General features: G+C 42.9%; 1 protein-coding gene across 4 annotated transcripts in view; it reads right to left on the reverse strand.

The window, feature by feature from the left end:
* Positions 1-21,600, reverse strand: part of DPP6 (dipeptidyl peptidase like 6) — a 1,751,424-nt gene that overhangs the window by 38,471 nt on the left and 1,691,353 nt on the right. For all 4 annotated transcript variants that reach the window (XM_040352727.1, XM_040352725.1, XM_040352728.1 and 1 more), the window contains exons 19-20: positions 16,052-16,121; positions 812-1,006 (exon numbers count right to left, since the gene is read on the reverse strand). In XM_040352727.1, the coding sequence (XP_040208661.1) occupies positions 812-1,006; positions 16,052-16,121 (265 nt within the window). The remainder of the gene's footprint in view (positions 1-811; positions 1,007-16,051; positions 16,122-21,600) is intronic.

The raw sequence follows: 21,600 nt of genomic DNA on the forward strand, positions 1-21,600 counted from the left end.
TTACGCCGGTTGTATCTTAGCAATATTTAAGCGTATCTCAGTTTGAGAATACGCTTAAATATACAACGGCGGGGATTCGGACTTACGACGGCGTATCTACTGATACGCCCGTTGTAAGTCTTTGTGAATCTACCCCTATATCTACATCCCATGATACATTAGTGTGATGGTCAGTGAGAACAATTCTTCTTAGGCCTCATACACACACTCAGTTTGGTCCGCTGAGAATGAACCGAAGTTCATTTTCATCGGACCAAACCGACGGTGTGTATAGGCTAGCGGTCTGGTTTCCTTCGGTCCAAAATTTCTAAACATGCTTCAAAACCGAACCGCTGGGCGATCGGACCAAACCGATGGTTAGTACAGAAAAGCATCGGTTCAAAACCCGCGCATGCTCAGAATCAAGTCGACGCATGCTTGGAAGCATTGAACTTCGTTTTATTCAGCACGTCGTGTGTTTTACGTCACCGCGTTCTGACCCGCTCGGATTTTGGACTGATGGTGTGTACACATATCAGGCCGTCAGGCCACTTCAAAGGTGAACCGCTGAAAACGAACCAACGGACCAGTCTCATCGGTTTGGTCCGACCGTGTGTACAAGGCCTTACACTTGTGGTTATCAGGAGGAATTTCCCCCTTAAAGATAGCTAAAATGGGAATTCATCTGAGAGGCAGAAATTGCTCATTGCTCAAGGAAACCCTAGCAACCTCTGGAGGAACCCTAGTTGAGAAACCCTGATCTAAATCCATCCTTGTACAACCCTATCCAGCATCAAGGTCTATTTAGAATAGATGGCGCAGTGTAAATTACCTCAGTGCAATCAGCTGATCTCTCTCTTGGAAACTTCCCAGCCCTTTCCTCACTTCATGTAAAAGCTTTGTTCCTTGAAATCCACTTCCACGTCCATCGAATTTTACGACTATTGCACTGTAGGAACTGACCAGCACAGTTGTCCAATCGATTTCAAACTTCTCTGACACGCTCTGACTTCCTGGGCTGCCGTCACTAGAATAGTAACAAGAAATAGACACATTGCTTATAAATAAATAACACATTAATAATATAAGTTTGAGTTTTGTTTTCTCAGCAAAGTTTCACTTTACCATTCGAGGATAATGTCTAAATTTCATTTTGCCAGAATTCTGCCTATTCACCAAAAACAAAAAAACAGCACATGTGCTTTTAGCCCTCTGTAGCCAGTCACCAGCACTTGAGGTAACCCTCAGTATCCTGGCAAATGTGTAATTGCCTTTCAAGCCCAGTGTATGTGTGTGTCAACCCCAGGGCACCTAGTCCCCAGCGCAGTTCGGCTAATCCCTCACATTTATTAACATTTATTAGTGTACAATGCCAAATATCGGTCTAATCTCAATTGACTCTTGTCCTGTGATAATGTCAGTTCTACTGTCTCATTTCCTGTGTATACAGTCTTGGCCTCATCGCCTACATCCCCAGCAACATATGCATTGTCCTTGGACTCCATGAAAGTCCCCTAATAATAAATGTACGTGTAAAAAAGCTACACATAATGGGGGTTATTTATGAAAAGGCAAATCCACTTTGCACTACAAGTGCACTTTCAAGTGGATTTTCCTTTAGTAATTAACCCCCAATGTCTTCTTTTTAACTTTCATTGTCCCCAATCACACTGAAATACTTCTCCTGTTTCATTCTGGGCCCTCCCCACAACTTTTTTATACTATGGACTACCTCAGTGGAGATGGTGGGGATTGTATCAGCAGTTATGCTGGCCATAGTACTGCTGACACACTCCCTATCACCTCCGCTGTTCCCAAATAACCCACTTCAGCTTTAGCTGTTTGTTTTTTGAATGCTGATTTTGACCTGTAACCCTCCTTTATTACACTCCCTGTTTAAACAGTTTGGCTCTCATGCTGCTAATTTATAATTATTCCGTTTTGTGAATGGGTGTCTGAATGCATTGTGAGGAGCACTTCCCCACCCCTACCATTTATCTGTATGTCTATGACCATAAAATGTAATGATTTTATTTCTTTATATGGACAGATTAATAGCTATCATTTGTGAGTCAAATGATGAACTGATCGGCTGAATGTCATACCCTCCCTCTCCTTTTCTTCACATATTTCCCACTTCATACCCTCCACACTCCTCTCCTGAAAATACAGACCACATTCATACCCTTCACATGCCTCTCCTGCACATACCTCCCCTGTCCTACCCTCTGCACTCCTCTCTTGCACATACTGCCTGCTATCACACACTCTGCACTACTATCCTGCCCATACTGCCCTCTGTCATGCCTACCTCTCTACCTGCACATTCTGCTTACAGTCATACCCTCTGTACACATCTCCTGCACATACTGCCTGCTGTCATGCCCTCCACACTCTTCTCTTGTACATACTGCCCACGGTCATATCCTCCACACTCCTCTGCACACACTGCCAGCTGTCATGCCCTGTGCACTCCTCTCGAGGCACTTACTGCCTATGGTCGTACCCTCTGTGACCCTTTCTGCACATGTCCTCTGTATGCCTCTCTGGCACGCAAAGTCTAATGTCATACCCTCTGCACTCCTCTCCTGCAGATACTGCCTGCTGTCATACCTTCTGCACTCTTGTCCGGCACATTCTACCTATTGTAATACCCTCCGAACCTCTTTCCTGCACATACTGCCTATGGCTACATCCTCTGTTTGCCTCTCCTGCACATATTCCTTACTGCCATAGCCTCTTCACCCCTCCCCTGCACATACTGCCTGCTGTCATACCCTCTGCACTCTTCTCCTGCATATACTGTCCATTGTCATACCCTCAGTACTTATTTTCTGCATATACTGTCCATTGTCATACCCTCAGTTCTTCTCTCCTGCATATACTGTCCATTGTCATACCCTCAGTTCTTCTCTCCTGCATATACTGCCCACTATCATATCCTCCTCAGTACTTGTCTCCTGCACATACTGCCTATGGTCTTATGCTCTGCACTCCTCTCCTGCACATACTGACAACTGTCATACCCTCAGTACTTCTCTTCTGCATATACTGTCCATTGTCATACCCTAAGTACTTCTCTCCTGCACATACTGCCTGCTGTCATACCCTCTGCACTCCTCTCCTGCACATACTGTCTATTGTCATACCCTCAGTTCTTCTCTCCTGCATAATACTGTCCATTGTCATACCCTAAGTACGTCTCTCCTGCACATACTGCCCACTGTCATAATCTCTGCACTCCTCTCCTGCATATTCTGCCTGCTGTCATAACCTCTGCACTCTTCTCCTGCACATTCTGCCTTTTATTCCATGCACATTATTTTACAGCATAAAGTATACTGTCCCCTTATATACATTGTTCATTATATCCCCAATGTTTTTTGTTTAAATTTTTTTTAGGGTGAACCCCCGCTTTAAAGCAATCTACTGAGCTGGCCAGAACCACCTCTGGAAGGAGCTCTTACTGTGAAGAAACCTTTCCGTGTTTGGAGATTAAATCGTTTTCCTCTAGACGTAAAGAGTGCCCCCTTGTCTTTTGTGTTGACTGTAAAGTGAATAATTCAACACCAAGTTCACTATATGGACCCCTTATATATTTGTACATGTAAATCATATCCTCCCTTATTCTCCTCTTCTCAAGAGTGAATAAATTCAGTTCCTCTAATCTTTCCTCATAGCTGAGCTCCTCCATGCCTCTTATCAGTTTGGTTGCCCTTCTCTGCACTTTCTCCAGTTTCCCGATATCTCTTCATTGGAACTAATGGGCCAAGCCCAACCCCTGAAAAACAACCCACACTATAATCCTCCCTCAACCAAATGATTTGGACCAATGCACAAACTAAGACTGGGATGTCATTAAAGTTCATGCACGTGTAAAGGCAAGCATCCCAATACTTTTAACAATATAGTATATATATATATATATATATATATATATATATATATATATATATATATATATACACACACATATATATATATATATATATATATATATATATATACATACATACATACATATATATATAAACTATTTACTGCCTATATAGTATACAAAATTTCACTTTTATATCCAGAAGGTGGTGAACTCAACAACAATCTGTGATGACAGCTTAGTACATAAGCTTACTATACAACAGCCAGCAGCTTAATGAGATGGAGATAAGCATTCAGAGGGAAGGGTGCACACTCAGCACTAGAAGAAGTCATTTTGGCTTGGCAGATTATTTATTACCACTCCAAAATTGGCTGCTCACCCACCCCTGTGTACAAACACACTGAGACAAAGTTAGAGTTTTTCCATATTTTTTGAGAAACAATAATATTAATACTGCGGAGTAAGCCTTGTAGATCCACACAGTGTATTCCATCACAGTGAGGATAACAAGTTCGGAAAGCTCTGAGTCTAATTAGGAATCATGTCACTTAAGTAGAAGCATGTTATTCTTCATTGTCTGTAGCTTGGTTAATGAACACAGTGTACTCTTACAAGTGCAATGTTTTGATGACTTTAACCTCAGGGGTCTGAGTGAACACAAATCCTGTATATAACTATGGTTCCAATGGTATTTAAACTCGGTACTTAAAAAAAAAAAAAACATTGTAAGTGTGTGGAGATGGGCGAATAAAGCGGAGTTCCAACCACAATACGCATAGTTATTCAAAAAAGATAGTTTATAAAACAAAACAAGAAATTAGGATAGAAAGATAAAAGGGAAAGAAAGGAGAATAAAGAGAAACAGTGGCATATCCTAAAATGTACCATAAAGGGTTTTAATACTGTACGAGTGGAAGGGACTCAGGGAGCCCTAAATGTCCACGGGTTAGGGGCGCAAATTACTTGTCTTGCCTTGGGTGCTGACAACCCACGCTCCCAAAATAATTTTACTGTTAGGGGTCCCCACAACATGAGACATTTTATCAAGGGGTCACGGCACTAGTAAGGTTGAGAACCACTGCATTAGAGGGAGATGATGTCAGAATCTTAGGTGCTTTCAAAGTCAGATTTCGTGGGACCGCATAGCAACAGGCATTTCCAGATGAGTAAAAAATATATATATATATATATATATTTTTTTACTTTTTTAGGTCTAATGAGCACAATAATGAAAAAAAAAAATTGGGATGGAAACTCCACTTTAAGTTAAAAAGCTCAAACCCATATCTCAAATATCAGTCCTGGGTGAACTGACCTTTTAAGAAATTACCTAGAATAAAGCAGAACTCCAGCTAAAGTCATTAAAAGATGACCTTTTCTACATTACTCACTTTCAGTCAGGGGAAAAAAAAGCAAAGAACACCAGGGGGTGCCAATAAATGCAGCATTAGTAAAACTTTTAATGATAAAAATACATCACAAGCCTCCCGAGCATAAGGGTCCTGTTAATGGCTACTATTCATCAGATAAGCATATTGCATACTTTAGCATGTGAGTTGCTAAATGTCTTTTTATCATTAAAGGTTTTACTAATGCTGCTTTTAGCTGACGCCCCCTTGTGTTCTTTGCTTGCATTATAGAGATTCCTCCAGGAGCAGCCTTATATACAGTGCACCTTTTTCCTACACAGACTATTAATATGGACTTTCTTAACCACTTAAATACCGGGCATTTTCACCCCCTTCCTGCCCAGGCCAATTTTCAGCTTTCAGCACTGTCACATTTTGAATGACAATTGCACGGTCGTGCGACGTGGCTCCCAAACAAAATTTTTGTCCTTTTTTTCCCACAAATAGAGCTTTCTTTTGGTGATAGTTGATCATCTCTGCAGTTTTTATTTTTTGCGCTATAAACAAAAAAAGACTGACAATTTTGAAAAAAAAACATTATTTTTATACTTTTTGCTATAATAAATATCCCAATTTAAAAAAAAACAAAACGTTTTTTTCTCAGTTTAAGCCGATACGTATTCTTATACCTATTTTTGGTTAAAAAAACACACAATACGCGTATATTGATTGGTTTGCGCAAAAGTTATAGCACCTACAAAATAGGGGATATATTTATGACATTTATTTTTATTTTATTTTTTACTAGTAATGGAAGTTACCTGCGATTTTTGTCAGGACTATGAGATTGCGGCGGACAGATTGGACACTTTTGACACTATTTTGGGACCATTCACATTTATACAGTGAACAGTGCTATAAATATGCACTGATTACTGTATAAATGTGACTGGCAGGGGAGGGGTTAACACTAGGGGGCGATCAAGGGGTTAAAGTGTTCCCTAGGGAGTGATTCTAATTGTAGGGGGAGGGGACTGACTGTGGGAGGTGACCGATCGGTGTCCCTATGTACAAGGGACAGACCATCGGTCTCCTCAACCCTGACAGGACGTGGATCTGTGTTTACACACATAGATCCACGTCCCTGGCTCTGTGACGAGCAAGCGCAGGTGCCCAGTGGACATCGGGGCCATCGGACATACGCATCGGGTCCCCAGTGATGCAGCGGCTGCAGGAATCCCTGGCCGTCATAGGTTTAAGAGTAACCTGGTTTGAGAGCGTTTTGATTTTTTTACTTTTTTTTTTAAATTCTGACTTGGTTTGCGAGTGTTGACTCGCAAGACAAGCAGAATTCAAGCTAAATAGGCCTGAGGTACGGGGGAGCAGAAGCCAAGCAGAGCCGAAAATAGGCCTGCAGTACCTCATTTGGCCTGAGGTACGGGGGTGCAGGGGAGAGAAAAGCTAAACATTGACCTGCAGTACCTCATTTGGCCTGAGGTATGGGGGCGCAGGAAACAAGCTGTAGTGTCCTGGGGCCTTTTTGGCCATGTTCGGCGTTCTCTGGCACCCTCCCCACCTCTGGCCGCATTTAGTATTGCATCCCATTGAAGTCAATGCGGAACTAATTATTTTCATTTCCATTGACTTCAATGGGAAAATTTGCTTTGTTATTTGAGTACTTTGGATTACGAGCATTCTCCTGGAACGGATTATGCTCGTAATCCAAGGTTCAACTGTACAGGAAATTCAGATGTCTGTAAATTCTTTGATCAGCACCTTCGGTTTTTTGGCCGCTTGCAAAGCTAAGACTCTTTGGCCCAGATTCTGAAAGGGCTTACGACGGCGCAAAGCCATGTGCGCCGTCATAAGTCCTAATCTGGGCTGTCGTATCTATGCGACTGATTCTTAGAATCAGTTACGCATAGATATCCATTAGATCCGACAGGCATAAGGCTCTTACTCTGTCGGATCTTAAATGCAATTTTTTTTTCGCCGCTAGGTGTCGCCTCCGTCGTTTTCCCGATCGAGTATGCAAATGAGCAAAATACGCAAATTCCCGAACGTACGCGCGGTTGACGCAGTGAAGATACGACGTTTACGTTAGATTTGCGACGCGTAAAGTTGCCCCTGCTATATGAGGGGCAACCAATGTTAAGTATGGCCATTGTTCCCGCGTCAAAATTTCAAAATTTACATCGTTTGCGTAAGTCGTCCGTGAATGGCGCTGGACGCCATTTACGCTCACGTCGAAACCAATGACGTCCTTGCGACATCATTTCGCCCAATGCACGTCAGGAAATTTTTGGGACGGCGCATGCGCAGTACGATCGGCGCGGGAACACGCCTAATTTAAATGATCAACGCCCCCTACCCGGATCATTTGAATTAGGCGGGCTTGCGCCGGAGGATTTACACTACGCCGGCGCAACTTTACAGGCAAGTGCTTTGTGAATAAAGCACTTGCCCGTAAAACTTGCGGCGGCGTAACGTAAACGAGATACAGTACGCCCGCGGAGATTTACGCCAAGATACGAGAATCTGGGCCTTTTTTTCTATTTTAATGGTTGGTTATCAATAAATATTAGCTTTAAATAAATATATGAAATTATGAAAATATTTTTGGTACCCTAAAGTTTTTGGTCGACTAAAAAAAAACTCATTGCTTGGGGAAAGTTGTGAAGTTGGGAACATATCTGCAAAAAAAAAGCGTATCCAAAGAGTTCATAAATGATGCAAAAAGCTAAGTCAGCATCCATTTAAAAATAATGCATCAGCTTTGGATGGACTAAGCATTTAAATGAAAACTAGCTCACTTTAACTGTGAAAGTAGCAGATAATAGCATTTCAGTTCTATATAAGTCTGCCATTTTCTGCTCCTCCAAAGTATTATTCTGTATGAATGCTGTAAAATGTTAACCCAGGGCACAAAGTGGCAATTGCCACTTAAACTATGACATTTTATATTATATTGATTTATGCGTGTTCTCACCGGGCACTTCTATCTTAAATGTCCAGTTTTTACATTCCTCTTCCTTTACAAGCCATGTTTATATCTAGAAATGTTCAATTTGCTACATTCCATGGAAAAGTCAAGGTTGAAAAAGAATTTAACTCATCATGTGAGAGACTGACATTTGAAATGTAATATTAGGGAAATATTTCTGGATATTAGCCAAATGTCAAACTGGAATGAAAAAAAAAGAAGCCAACACTATGCTGAAAATACACAATAAAATGGAGAAACCCTACTGGATTTGTAATGTTATAAACAGTTTTTGCCTGTGAAATTAAATACATTTTTTGTCTATAATTTATTAACATAAATACGATTTAAGGAAATTCCCATCTTTGCCAAATATTAAGTATGATAGTTTTTAACTGCTTGCCCACCATGTCATGCTGATATACGTCGACAGAATAGCACAACTGCGCAAATTTTGCACCGTGCGGGTAGAGCGCGCGTGCCCCTGCCGCAAGCTCTTTGACAGTGCCTGCGGGACACGCAGACTCGATGTCCGCCGGTGTCCCGTGATCGTGTCACGGAGCTGCAGAACGGGGGGATGCCAGTGTAAACAAGGCATCTCCCTGTTCTGGTTGGTGACAGGACACTGATCTTCTGCTCCCTGTCATCTGTAGTAGTGATCAGTGTCGTGTCACATGTAGCCCAGCCCCCACACAGTTAGAACCACTCCCTACGACACATTTAACCCCTTCATCACCCCTTCCCTGCCAGTGTCATTTACACAGTAATCAGTGAATTTTAATAGCACTGATCGCCAGTGTTGTAACTAACGGCGTTTAAATAAACGCCGTTAGGTAACGATGGGCCTCCTGAGGGTAACAAGTAATCTATCAGATTACTTTTTCCCTCATGGCAACGCCGTTCCCATTACTGGGCGGCGTTACCGCAATTACATCTACTGCCACTAGATGGCAGCAGAGTAATTGCCGGGTCTGGGCGCCCGCATGACGTCAGCGCGTTGGTTTTGCGCATTCGCCATACGTCAATGTCCCGCGATGTAAGGGCGGAAGCCCACACTGGAGTGTCTCCAGGCAGGACACACCCCCAGAAGCGGGGCTGATATCCTCATGGAGAGTGAGACGATAGCTCGGTCACCATCATCATCATCATACCGGTAGGTGGCCACTTCTGTCTGATTGTCAGTTCTACATGGAGGACCCTGATGATAGGATACTCCTCACCCACTGCTATATACTCCTCACCCGCTACTATATACTCCTCACCCACTGGCAGTGGGTGAGGAGTATATAGTAGCGGGTGAGGAGTATATAGCAGTGGGTGAGGAGTATATAGCAGTGGGTGAGGAGTATATAGCAGTGGGTGAGGAGTATATAGCAGTGGGTGCAGAGTATATAGTAGAGGGTGAGGAGTATATAGTAGAGGGTGAGGAGTATACAGTAGAGGGTGAGGAGTATACAGTAGAGGGTGAGGAGTATACAGTAGAGGGTGAGGAGTATACAGTAGAGGGCGAGGACTGGAGTATATAGTAGAGGGTGAGGAGTATATAGTAGAGGCTGAGGACTGGAGTATATAGTAGAGGGTGAGGAGTATATAATAGAGGCTGAGGACTGGAGTATATAGTAGAGGGTGAGGAGTATACAGCAGTGGGCCACTGCTATATACTCCTCACCCTCTACTATATACTCCTCACCCTCTACTATATACTCCTCACCCTCTACTATATACTCCTCACCCTCTACTGTATACTCCTCACCCTCTACTATATATTATATACTCCTCACCCTCTACTATATACTCCTCACCCTCTACTATATACTCCTCACCCTCTACTATATACTATATACTCCTCACCCTCTACTGTATACTCCTCACCCTCTACTGTATACTCCTCACCCTCTTATGTACTATATACTCCTCACCCTCTACTATATACTCCTCACCCTCTGCTATATACTCCTCACCCTCTACTATATAATTGCATTGTAGAATATTAAAAATAAAAGTCAGTTACTTTGCTGAGTAACTAATTACTTTTTCAATGTAGTAACTGAGTCACTAACTCAATTACTTTTTCAGAGAAGTAATTTGTAACTGTAACTAATTACTTTTTTAAAGAAAGATGAGCAACACTGCTGATCGCTGCATAAATGACAATAGTCGCAAAATAGCATCAAGTGTCTGATGTGTCCGCCATAATGTTGCAGTCGCGATAAAAGTCGCTGATCGCCGCCATTACAAAAAAAAAAGTTATAATAAAAATTCCATAAAACTATCCCCTATTTTGTAGGTGCTATAACTTTTGCGCAAACCAGTCAATGTACGCTTATTGCAATTTTTTTTTATCAAAAATATGTTGAAGAATACATATCGGCTTAAACTGAGGAAAAAATATTTGTTTTATATATTTTTTGGGGATATTTATTAGCAAAAAGTTAAAAATATTGCTTTTTTTTCCAAAATTGACGATTTTTTTTGTTTATAGCGCAAAAAAATAAAAACTGCAGAGGTGATCGAATACCACCAAAAGAAAGCTCTATTTGTGGGGGAAAAAAAGAAGGCCAATTTTGTTTGGGTGCCACGTTGCGCAATTGTCAGTTAAAGCGACACAGTGGCGAATCGCAAAAAATGGCCCAGTCTTTGGGCAGCCAAATCCTCTGGGGCTTAAGTGGTTAAGCTCCCATACGTTTGCACCTCAGAATGTTTCAAACACTGCGGTTAAAGTTGAATTACAGCTAAAATACATAGATTAAATATTGTTATGAGCTTTTTTTGCCTGCCAAAGTATTTGTGTTTCTGTCCATTTAGTCCTTAAAATTTGCACAGCTCTACCACACTGTTTTTTAATGAATACAAAGTATTCTTTGATTGGATGAGGTACAGAGGTGGGGTGATAATCTCACTATCTCCACCATATCCATTCAAAGAACACCTTGTATACACTGAAAAAGGGTGTTCTATGAAAAGCGGCCCCTTGTGGTTTCTATAAAGAAGGTAAGATGCTTGGCACATGACCCAAAACATCGCTGCTATCACTATAGGAGCGCAGACTACTACGGTGATTGTCAGTTTCCACAGCGTTTCCTCGGGAATGAGATATGCATACTCACATGGTACAGGCTGGGCCAATGTAAATTTGCAATAAAACTAATACATAGAGTTCAGCTTTAAGCTACAAACATTCTGCACAGATTGATGGTTGACATTTAACAAGACTCTACTACTGAACTGATAAAAGAAAATGTACTAAAGAATATGCATGTTAGACCACAACGCGCTATAGTGCACTTTGTGTCATGTGTCCATTTTTTCTATTTTTAGGTTCCTGCCTTTAAAGTTTCCTATTGTTCTGGGATGTTGGAAGCTCAATTTAAATTAATATTTCAAAAATCGTTATAATTTTTTAGATATATTTGTATAGTGACTGCTTTTAACAAAATGTGCAGATCGGACGGCCATATAAGTGTAATATACACTCACCGTCCACTTTATTAGGCACACCTTGCTACCATGTTTCCCTGTAAATAAGCCCGGGTCTTACATTAATTTTGGTAACAAAAGACAAAGTAGGACTTATTTTCGGGGTAGGTCTTACCATGTAATGTGCTGTCTTCTCTCCCCCTCTCTCTCCTTGCCTAACAGAAAGTGTTAAAATGCTCGTAAAATCCTATAATCCACTCTATTACAGTAGTATATAATGTACAATGTGTGTGTTTCTGTAATATAACTGTGCCAATTACCTTTGTTATAGCACCGCTCTGCTCTTCTGTGACCCGCCGGAGCTCTCTTCCCTTCAATTGTATTACAGAAACACACACATTGTACATCATATACTACTGTAATAGAGTGGATTATAAGATTTTACAAGCATTTTAAACTAGGGCTTATTTTCGGGGTAGGGCTTATATTGTAGCCCTCCTGGAAAATAGCGCTAGGTCTTATTTTCGAGGAAACATGTTGAACCCCCTTTTGCCTTCAGAACTGTCTTAATTCTGCGTGGCATAAATTCAACAAGAAACCAGTGGTGAGATGATATTTGAGCTTTGTGCATTATCCTGCTGGAAGGAGCCATCAGAAGATAGGGACACTGTAGTCATAAAGGGGTGGACATGGTCAGCAACAATACTCAGGTAGGCCGTGGCGTTTAAACGATGCTCAATTGGTACTAAGTGGCAAAAGTGTGCCAAGAAATTATCCCCCACACCAATACACCACCACCACCAGCCTGAACTGTTGATACAAGGCTGGATGGATCCATGCTTTCATGTTGATTATGCCAAATTCTGACCCTACCATCTGAATGTTGCAGCTGAAATTCAGACTCATGAGACCAGGCAGCGTTTTTTATAAAATTCTATTGTCCAATTTTGGTGAGCCTGTGCGAATTGTAGCCTCAGTTTCCTGTTCTTAGCTGACAGGAGTGGCACCCAGTGTGGTCTTCTGCTACTGTAGCCCATCCACTCCAAGGTTTGATGTGTTGTGCATTGAGTGATGGTATTCTGCATGCATTGGCTGTAACAAGGGGTTATTTGGTTTACTGTTGCGTTTCTATCATTTCTGTCCATTCTTCTCTGACATCAACAGGGCATTTTCGTCCACACAACTGCCGCTCACTGGATATTTTCTCTTTTTTGGACCATTTTTTGTAAACCCTAGGGATGGTTGTGCATGAAGATCCAAGTAGAGCAGCAGTTTTTTGAAATACTCAGACCAGCCCGTCTGGCACCAACAACTATGACACGTTCAATGCCACTTTAATTTCTCTTTTTCCCTAATTTGATGCTTGGCTTAAACTTCAGCAAGCCATCTTCATTATGTCTAGATGCCTAAATGCATTGAGTTGCTGCCATGTGATTGGCTGATTAGCAATTTGTGTTACCATGCAATTGAACAGGTGTACCTAATAAAGTGACCGGTGTGTCTTCCTTCTATCCTACTAAAATCCAATCAGCACCTCAAAAAATAGATTTCAAATGAAAACTGTGGGAAGGTCATTAAGCAAACTTTTTCAGCTTAGGCTACATTGACAGAGAAAAACTCACTCTCTTGGGGATTTCCCTTGTAATAATTACATCACAGTAGTTCAGCAACGATGTGCATTATACTGTCTGGACACTGAATGGATAGACAGAGCTGCAGCTCGGGTCAGGTGCCCCCATAGCAAGCTGCTTGCTGTGGGGACACTCGTCAGGAGGCAGGGGCCAGGAGCAGCAAAGAGGGACCTGAGAAGAGGAGGATATGGGTTGCCTGTGCAAATCCAACTGCACAGAGCAGGTAAGTATAACATGTTTGTTATAAAAAAAAAAAAAAAACATGACTTTACAATTACTTTAAACCCCAAAACAAACATTTCTTTTATTGCAGATTAACAAATACATATGGTATCTGCATTAATTTTCTTTTTTAAGCTTTCTTTCTTTTATTTTCTCATGGTAATCTGGCAACTTAAGCCTCGTACACACGATCGGTCCATCCGATGAGAACGGTCTGATGGACTGTTTTCATCGGTTAACCAATGAAGCTGACTGATGGTCCGTCATGCCTACACACCATCGGTTAAAAACCCGATTGTGTCAGAATGCGGTGACGTAAAACACAACGACGTGCTGAAAAAAACAAAGTTCAATGCTTCCAAGCATGCGTCAACTTGATTTTGAGCATGCGTGGATTTTTAACCGATGGTTGTGCCTACTAACGATCGGTTAGGTATCCATCGGTTAAATTTAAAACAAGTTGGCTTTTTTTTTAACCGATGGATAAATAACCGATGGGGCCCACACACGATCGGTTTGGACCGATGAAAATTGTCCATCAGACCGTTCTCATCGGTTTAACCGATCGTGTGTACGCGGCCTAAGTCTATTTTTAGCTGGAGTTTGTCTTAGCTAAATCAGCTAGAAAAATCTAACACTCCCCTCCCCCAAGACTAACAATGCTGCTGTCCAAAGGTGCCCCCTGTGCTCCTTCATCCAGAGTGGGAGCACTCTAATACAGGAGGTGTGTTACTGTTTAGATCACCAGGGAAAAAAACGAATAAAATGTAATGAATTTAGCCACCACATCAGCTGAAATATGTCTTATTTTTTTGGTTTTGGATTTCATACCACTTTAAAGGAGTTGTAAAGGAAAAAATGTTTTTGCCTAAAATTAATGTCTGCAAGGTAGACATACAGAATAGTGTAATGATTCTGTTAAAAAAACGAGTAAATACCTATTAAATTCCTTCATCTATATCACCTCCGGCATTCTAGTTTCTGTTCTCTCATTCACATCCTGGTTTGCGGCGCTCCTTCATGTAAGAACTACATTTCCCAGTATGCATTGCGGCATGCCCAGTAATTCACACCTCCTTGAAGTCTCTAAGGCCGCGTACACACGGTCGAACATGTCCGCTGAAACTGGTCCACGGACCAGTTTCCGTGGACATGTCCGACCGTGTGTACGGCCTAGCGGACAGGTTTCCAGCGGACAAATGTTTCTTAGCAAGCTAAGAAACTTATCCGCTGGAAATATGTCCGTTGGACATGTCCAATGGTTAGTACACCTAATCGGACATGTCCGCTGGTTATGACGTGTAACCAGCGTCCCGAAATCCCGCGCATGTGTCGAATTGATTCGACGCATGCGTGGAAGCATTGCACTTCCGTGTTTGAGAACGTCGGTGTCTTCTACGTCACCGCGTTCTCTGTCCGTGGGGATTTTGGTCTGATGGTGTGTACACACATCAGACCAAAAGCTCCCAGGAGACATGTCTGATGAAAACGGTCCGCGGACCGTTTTCATCGGACATGTCTCCTCGTGTGTACGGGGCCTAACACGTAGAGAGCGTCCTGCCGCACAGATGTAGTTCCCAGGAGAGGGTGAGCACGTCACTGACCACCGCAGTAAAGCCTCCCATCACGGTGGTCAGTAAAATCAGACAAGCAGGAAGTGAACATAACAGAGAAGAAATAGAGCAACTTCTGAGCAAAAATTAACAATGAGGAAGTCAACAGAACAGAGAAGAAATAGAGCAACTTCTGAGCAAAAACGAACAATGAGGAAGTAAAGAGGAATGTCTGCAGGTAAAGGGGGCCAGATCCACAGCCAGCCGCCGTAACTTATCTTTTCCCATTTAAGTTACACTGCCGGAAAATTTCTACCTAAGTGCCCGATCCACAAAGCACTTACCTAGAAATTTTCGGGTGTGTAACTTAAATTCCGCCGGCGCAAGGCGTTCCTATTCAAATGGGGGAGAGTCTTATTTAAATTAGGCGCGCTCCCGCGCCGGACGTACTGCGCATGCTCGTGACGTCATTTTCCCGACGTGCATAGCGCGAAATTACGTTACGCCGAGCTTCGTGAATCGCGCCGGGTCAAAAAAGTTGCATCGGGAAAAAAAAAAAGATACGGCGAAAAAAAAAAAAATGACAACGTCGCGGGTAAGAAGGGTCTACTTTTACAAGGTGTAAACAGTTTACACTTTGTAAAAGCAGCCCTAATTTTACACATGCAACTTAATACTTACGGAGAAAAAACGAAGCGTAAAAGCTTTGTGGATCTCCGTAAGTGCTAATTTGCATACCAGAAGCGGCATTTCGACGCAAAATGCCCCCAGCGGTGGATGCGGTACTGCATCCTAAGATCCGGCAGTGTAAGTCCCTTACAGATGTCGGATCTTCTGTCTATCTCTTGGAAACTGATTCTGTGGATCAGTTCCAAAGATAGAAACAGGAACAGCAGATCCGCCTGCGTATCTCTTTTGAGGATCTGGCCCACGATGCTTATTATGAAAATATATTTTTTTTCCTTTACAACCCCTTTAAGTTGGTGACAAAGTCTCTTTAACTTGCTCTGAAAGGTAATGTGTCCGATCATACTCACACAACAAGCAGTAGAGGATAATGTGCCGTGTTTATGAAGGTTGCTGGCTTGATAATCTGCATCGGCAATTCTTTAAAAGAAAAAGAGAGAGAAAGAACATATTAAGGTTCATTTCAGGTTTGGGATTGAATTGGCACAGAGATGTCTGTGGTTTAGTTCAGGTCAAATTAAGCACAAAATCATTAAGTGAATCAGCCAGTCAAGCATTCGTAAATTGAATTGTTGTTAGATCTATTGTTCTATCTTGTTCCTTACGATTAACAATACAAGCGTCATGTATCAACTTGACTGTTAACAACATACCGATAACACATTTGCTCTCGTGTCTCTTAACATCACAGACAATGTTCCTAAAATTAAAGCCAATGCCCTTGAGCAGATGCATTTCTAGGAAGCCTCTTGTATAAATGAACACAGAATGTACAAGAAAGAGAAGACACGGCTGGAACAAGCAATACAATTAACTTTTAAGATGTGTTCTTTATCTTCCTAATTTATTTTGCCATTTTCTAAAAGGATTTCAGTAACACATGTTTACAGAGTACAGTAGCAAAGCCTCATTTTACAGCAGACACTTAAATGAACAAGCTTTATGTAGGGCATTGGAGAAAATATACTAAAGATACCACTACATCTTTTTATTACTCCATCCTTTAGGTATCTTATTTGCAGCTGAATAACAACAATTATATATTTATTCAAAGTAGATAAAGTACAGCATGAGTTTTTACTGTTTTACAGCAGCACTAAAGCGATTGCGTACCATGGGAAAAATTGTTGTAAAGGGGGTACACACTATGAGAAAAATTCCATACTATCGTTTGATCTTTCTATAGTGCGTACACAACTTTTAACATCCAAATCAGACTTTGCAAATTAACATTTCCGAAGTATCAAACACCAAAATATTTCTCATACGTGAACAGGATGAACGATTTTCATACGAGAAAAATCAGAAATGAAAGACTGGGCATGGTCAGAAACAATAAATATTAACCACTTGCCGACCAGCCGCCGCAGTTTTACTGCGGCAGCATGGCTTGGCTGGGCGAAACGTTATGTTACGGCGCTTCACCCTGTAGCCACTAGGGGTGTGTGCCCGTGCCTGCTGCTCGTCCCCGGAGCAAGGGGACCCGCGATCATTCGTGACACATCGAGAACCGGGATCTGTGTGTGTAAACACACAGATCCGGTTCTCTGAGGGGAGAAATTACTGATTGTCTGTTCATACTAAGTATGAACAGCGATCTGTCATTTCCCCTAGTCAGTCCCATCACCCCTTCACACCTTTTGTTTAATAGCGCAAAAAATTAAAAACGCAGAGGTGATCAAATACCACCAAAAAAAAGCTCTATTTGTGGGGGAAAAAAGGATGCAAATTGTGTTTGGGTACAACGTCGCACAATTGTCAGTTTAAGCAACACAGTGCCAAATTGTAAAAAGTTCTCTGGTCAGGAAGGGGGTAAAATCTTCTGGGGCTGAAGCGGTTAAAAAAAAAGCCGTACAAGAATGATTTCCTTCCTTGGTTCTGACTTGCTGTGAAACAAAGAGGAGAATTGGACGATCGCTCGCCTGATTTTCTCATAGTGTGTACCAGCTTTAGGCCCCTTTCACATTGGAGCGGGAGCCGCGGTGGCGGTATAGCGCCGCTAAAAATAGCGGCGCTATACCGCCGGGATTGCCGCGGGAATCGGCCGTTAGCGGTGCGGTATTAACCCCCGCTAGCGGCCGATAAAGGGTTAATACCGCCTGCAATGCGCCTCTGCAGAGGCGCATTGCGGGCGGTATTGCCGCGGTTTCCCATTGTTTTAAATGGGAAGGAGCGGTATACATGCCGCTCCTCTCACTGCTCCAAAGATGCTGCTGACAGGAGATTTTTTTCTCTCCCGCCAGCGCATCGCCTCAGTGTGAAAGCCCTCGGGCTTTTACATTGAGTAGGCAGTGAAGGAGTTTTTCAGGCGGTATAGCAGTGCTATTTTTAGCGCTGTACAGCCTAAAAACTCCTCAGTGTGAAAGGGGTCTTAGGCTTGGTTTACACTGGTTCAGGCATGAAAATTGGCTAATTGCATCTGAATTGCAGGCGGTTCGCACCGACATCTGCGAACCACTGCGGGAGTCAATGTAAAGTTAAAAAGGATGGGTGTAGATTGTGCTGGACTGGGTCAGTGATGTAGCTTGGTAGGGTGTGGGCAGATGGAAATAATTTGTTTCCAAAGGTCCGTGCCCAGTTGGAAAAAGGTGGCGATGAGCACTGTTTGGGCGTGGGTTGCTACTTTGATGTGCGTCCTTACAGTCGAAGTTAAAGGAGCGCCTCGTAACCAATGAGGTAAGAAATTAGTATTTTATTTGAAATTTCAGCAGTAAAAAGAGGCCAATGCGTTTTGGTGGACTATAGACTCCCCCTTCATCAGGGCTGCTAGTAAAAATAGTTGTGGAATGATCCTGTTGGAGGGTGCCTTTGGCAGCTGCCTTTGAACACACCACCAGCGCAGAGGACTTCTAACAGTCCAGATTCAGTGCCAAATGCACCCTCCAATAGGACTATTCTACAACTGTTTTTATTAGCAGCCCTGATGAAGGGGGAGCCTCTGGTCCCCCAAAACGCATTGGCATCTTTTTACTGCTGAAGATTCAAATAGAATACATATTTCTTACCTCATTAGTTACCGGGCGCTCCTTTATCCTCATTTCTTCTAATGTAAAGTTAATGACATCCCCAAATGGGTTTGCAGAATGCAGTGCAAACTGTGCAATCGGATCACATTCGATTTCAGTGTGGACCAAAAAAGGTCCTGTACCATTTTGGTGCAAATGCTCTGCTATTTCAGCCATACAAACTGTGTGGCTGAATTTGCATCGCACAGACATCGCATTTGATGTGCACAGCAATGCAGTGCGAATCACCTGCATGGTCTGGGATCACAAAGGTGTGAACCCACCCTAAAAATGAGTGTAAACAATCACCTTGTAAAACAACCCATTCAGTTTAAAATAGAAATGAAAGGCAAAATATTTTTGTATAGGGTAATCACATCCCCTCTGTTCTCAGCTGCATAAGAGCTGAGGGGAGGAGAAACAGCAGAACACTGAGTTTCCCAGTGAATGGCTGTGCAGGGGGGGCGTGTCATGACAAGCGGGAAGCATACTGCGATCCCAGCATAGCTGGAGAACTTACCACGGTGTGTGTTCTCCTGCTTAGTGTGGTCAGTTATTAATAGCAAAGCAGGGGGACTGGCAGGAACACCAGTAATTTCACATAAAGGAAGAAAGACAATGAGAACAGGATACTTTCTCATACAAGTACATGGTACAGAAGGCACATATCAGGAATATGAAGTTTTGGGGTAACAAACGCTTTAGGGCTGCCCATGAATAGATTGATATATATTAGTGATGGCAAACCTTGGCACCCCAGATGTTTTGGAACTACATTTCCCATAATGCCCATGCACTCTGCAGCAGAGGCGGCAATCGCCTAAGGCCTCACACTCACAGGGGCCTCGCGGCCGCCTAACTTACCCAATGCATTACCCCAGTTTTGAGGGACAGGGGACCTTAACGCTTCTGTGCTCAGGCATCGTTAAGAGCCCTGACTCAGGAGCGGGGCCGCCAGCTTCCCTAACAACCAGTGAACATCGGTGACACCACCCCTTGTGACGTCAATGACCCAGCATGTCCTCAGTCAATGATGTCACAAGGGGCGGGTTCCCCGGGTGACATCACCGAGTTGCCCCGCCCCTTAGTTATTAAAGAGCGGGATCTGGGGGCTACGATTGTTAAAGGGGGCTTCCAGATTCCGATAAGCTCCCTGCCTGCAGACCCCACAACCACCGGTCAGGGTTGTGGGGAAGAGGCTCTTGTCCTTGAATTATTTATCCCATGATGGGCGTGAGTGGGGCCCCATGTCAAGCTTTGCCTAAGGCCTCACAAAGCCTAGAGCCGCCTCTGCTCTGCAGTGTAGTTGAGCATCATGGGAAATGTAGTTCCAAAACATCTGGGGTGCCAAGGTTCACCATCACTGATATATACAATCAGTGCTCCCAATTTCAAACTTCACATACAGTTTTTAGGGCATTTCTGCCTGCACATGTCTTTACATGAGCACTCCAATGCAGGTGGTGTCTGAAATTCTGGGCTGTCTCATCCACTTCAACACCACACACCTTTTTATTGGCCAGTAAGGTGACCTACCAGAGTGATTGTGGTCAGTAGTATTATTTAGAGCAGGGGTGTCCAAACTTTTTTCAAAGAGGGCCAGATTTGATGAAGTGAACATGCGTGAGGGCCGACCATTTTTGCCTGACATTCTTTGAACCAGTAAAATTCGGTCTAAGTGTGTTTGTCTGAGCACTAATACATTGCCCAACAAGAATTCTCATGCCTTTGTGGCTGTGTGTGGTGAAAAGTTGAGCTTGGGCGTGTTATTTGTATCTATCTAGATATCTATATAGATATATATCTTTTGTGGCCCCAGTGAATCCCCGAGCGCCGCTCAACACTAAGGATGAGCTTGGGAGTGTATAACACGCACCTTCACTTTAAGAGGGAAGTTTTAGGGAAAAAAAAAACAATTTTAAATAAAGGAACTGTGAAGCAAAAAAAGGGTCAGTGCCCATCAATGCAGCCTCCCCATTGCCATGAATGCAGCCTCCCCATTGCCATGAATGCAGCCTGATCCAATGCCATTTGCAGCCTCGGAGGGGAAAAGGAGGGGCCGGGACGAGCGCTAACAGATGATAGACAGAACAGTCGACCAATGGCAGCCCAGGAAACAGAACTTCCTAGTACAGATGCCGCTGAGTAAGCGCTTGTTATGCCCCCTCCCTGTCCCCTCTGAGGTAGCGCCAATAAATACAGTATATATTTTTGCCATGGGGCCGCAAAAGATATATATATATATATCCAAATTACCAAGGGGGCCACATTAAACCGGAACAAAGGCCGCATTCGGCCCGCGGGCCGGACTTTGGACATGCCTGATTTAGAGGTTTGCCTGATGTCCAACACTACAGTACCAAGAGGTGTTAAAACTGTCATCTTGCAGCAGCCCAAGATTTAAAGCCTTGGATTGTAGGGTCATGTAGAGCAGGGGTCTCCAAACTGCGGCCCGAGGGCCACATGTGGCCCTTTGCCAGCCTTTATCCGGCCCTTGAGGCACTATTCCTCCCACTGATATAAGGCAATATTTCTTCCACTGACACCAACAATGGGGCACTATATCTTTCACCGATACCAATGATGGGATACTACTCCTCTTCCTATTGACCACCAGCCCTGGGGCCATATTTATTTTCACTGATGCTGGGCTATTGACATCTATTGACATCCACAATCCGGCCCATTTGTTTGAAAAGTTTGGAGACCCCTGATGTAGAGGGTTGTATGCACCACTAGTTATTTTATTGTACAGTTGCAGCATTTTCAGTACTTTTATGACACTGAGACTGTTTACATGCTTTGTACATCCCCTATTTACAATACCCATAACCCCATATTACTCTAAGAAATCACACTCACAACTAGCACAGCCATGTTATATAAAAACAACT

This window comes from Rana temporaria, chromosome 5 (genome assembly GCF_905171775.1).
Source record: "Rana temporaria chromosome 5, aRanTem1.1, whole genome shotgun sequence".
Classification (NCBI taxonomy): domain Eukaryota; kingdom Metazoa; phylum Chordata; class Amphibia; order Anura; family Ranidae; genus Rana; species Rana temporaria.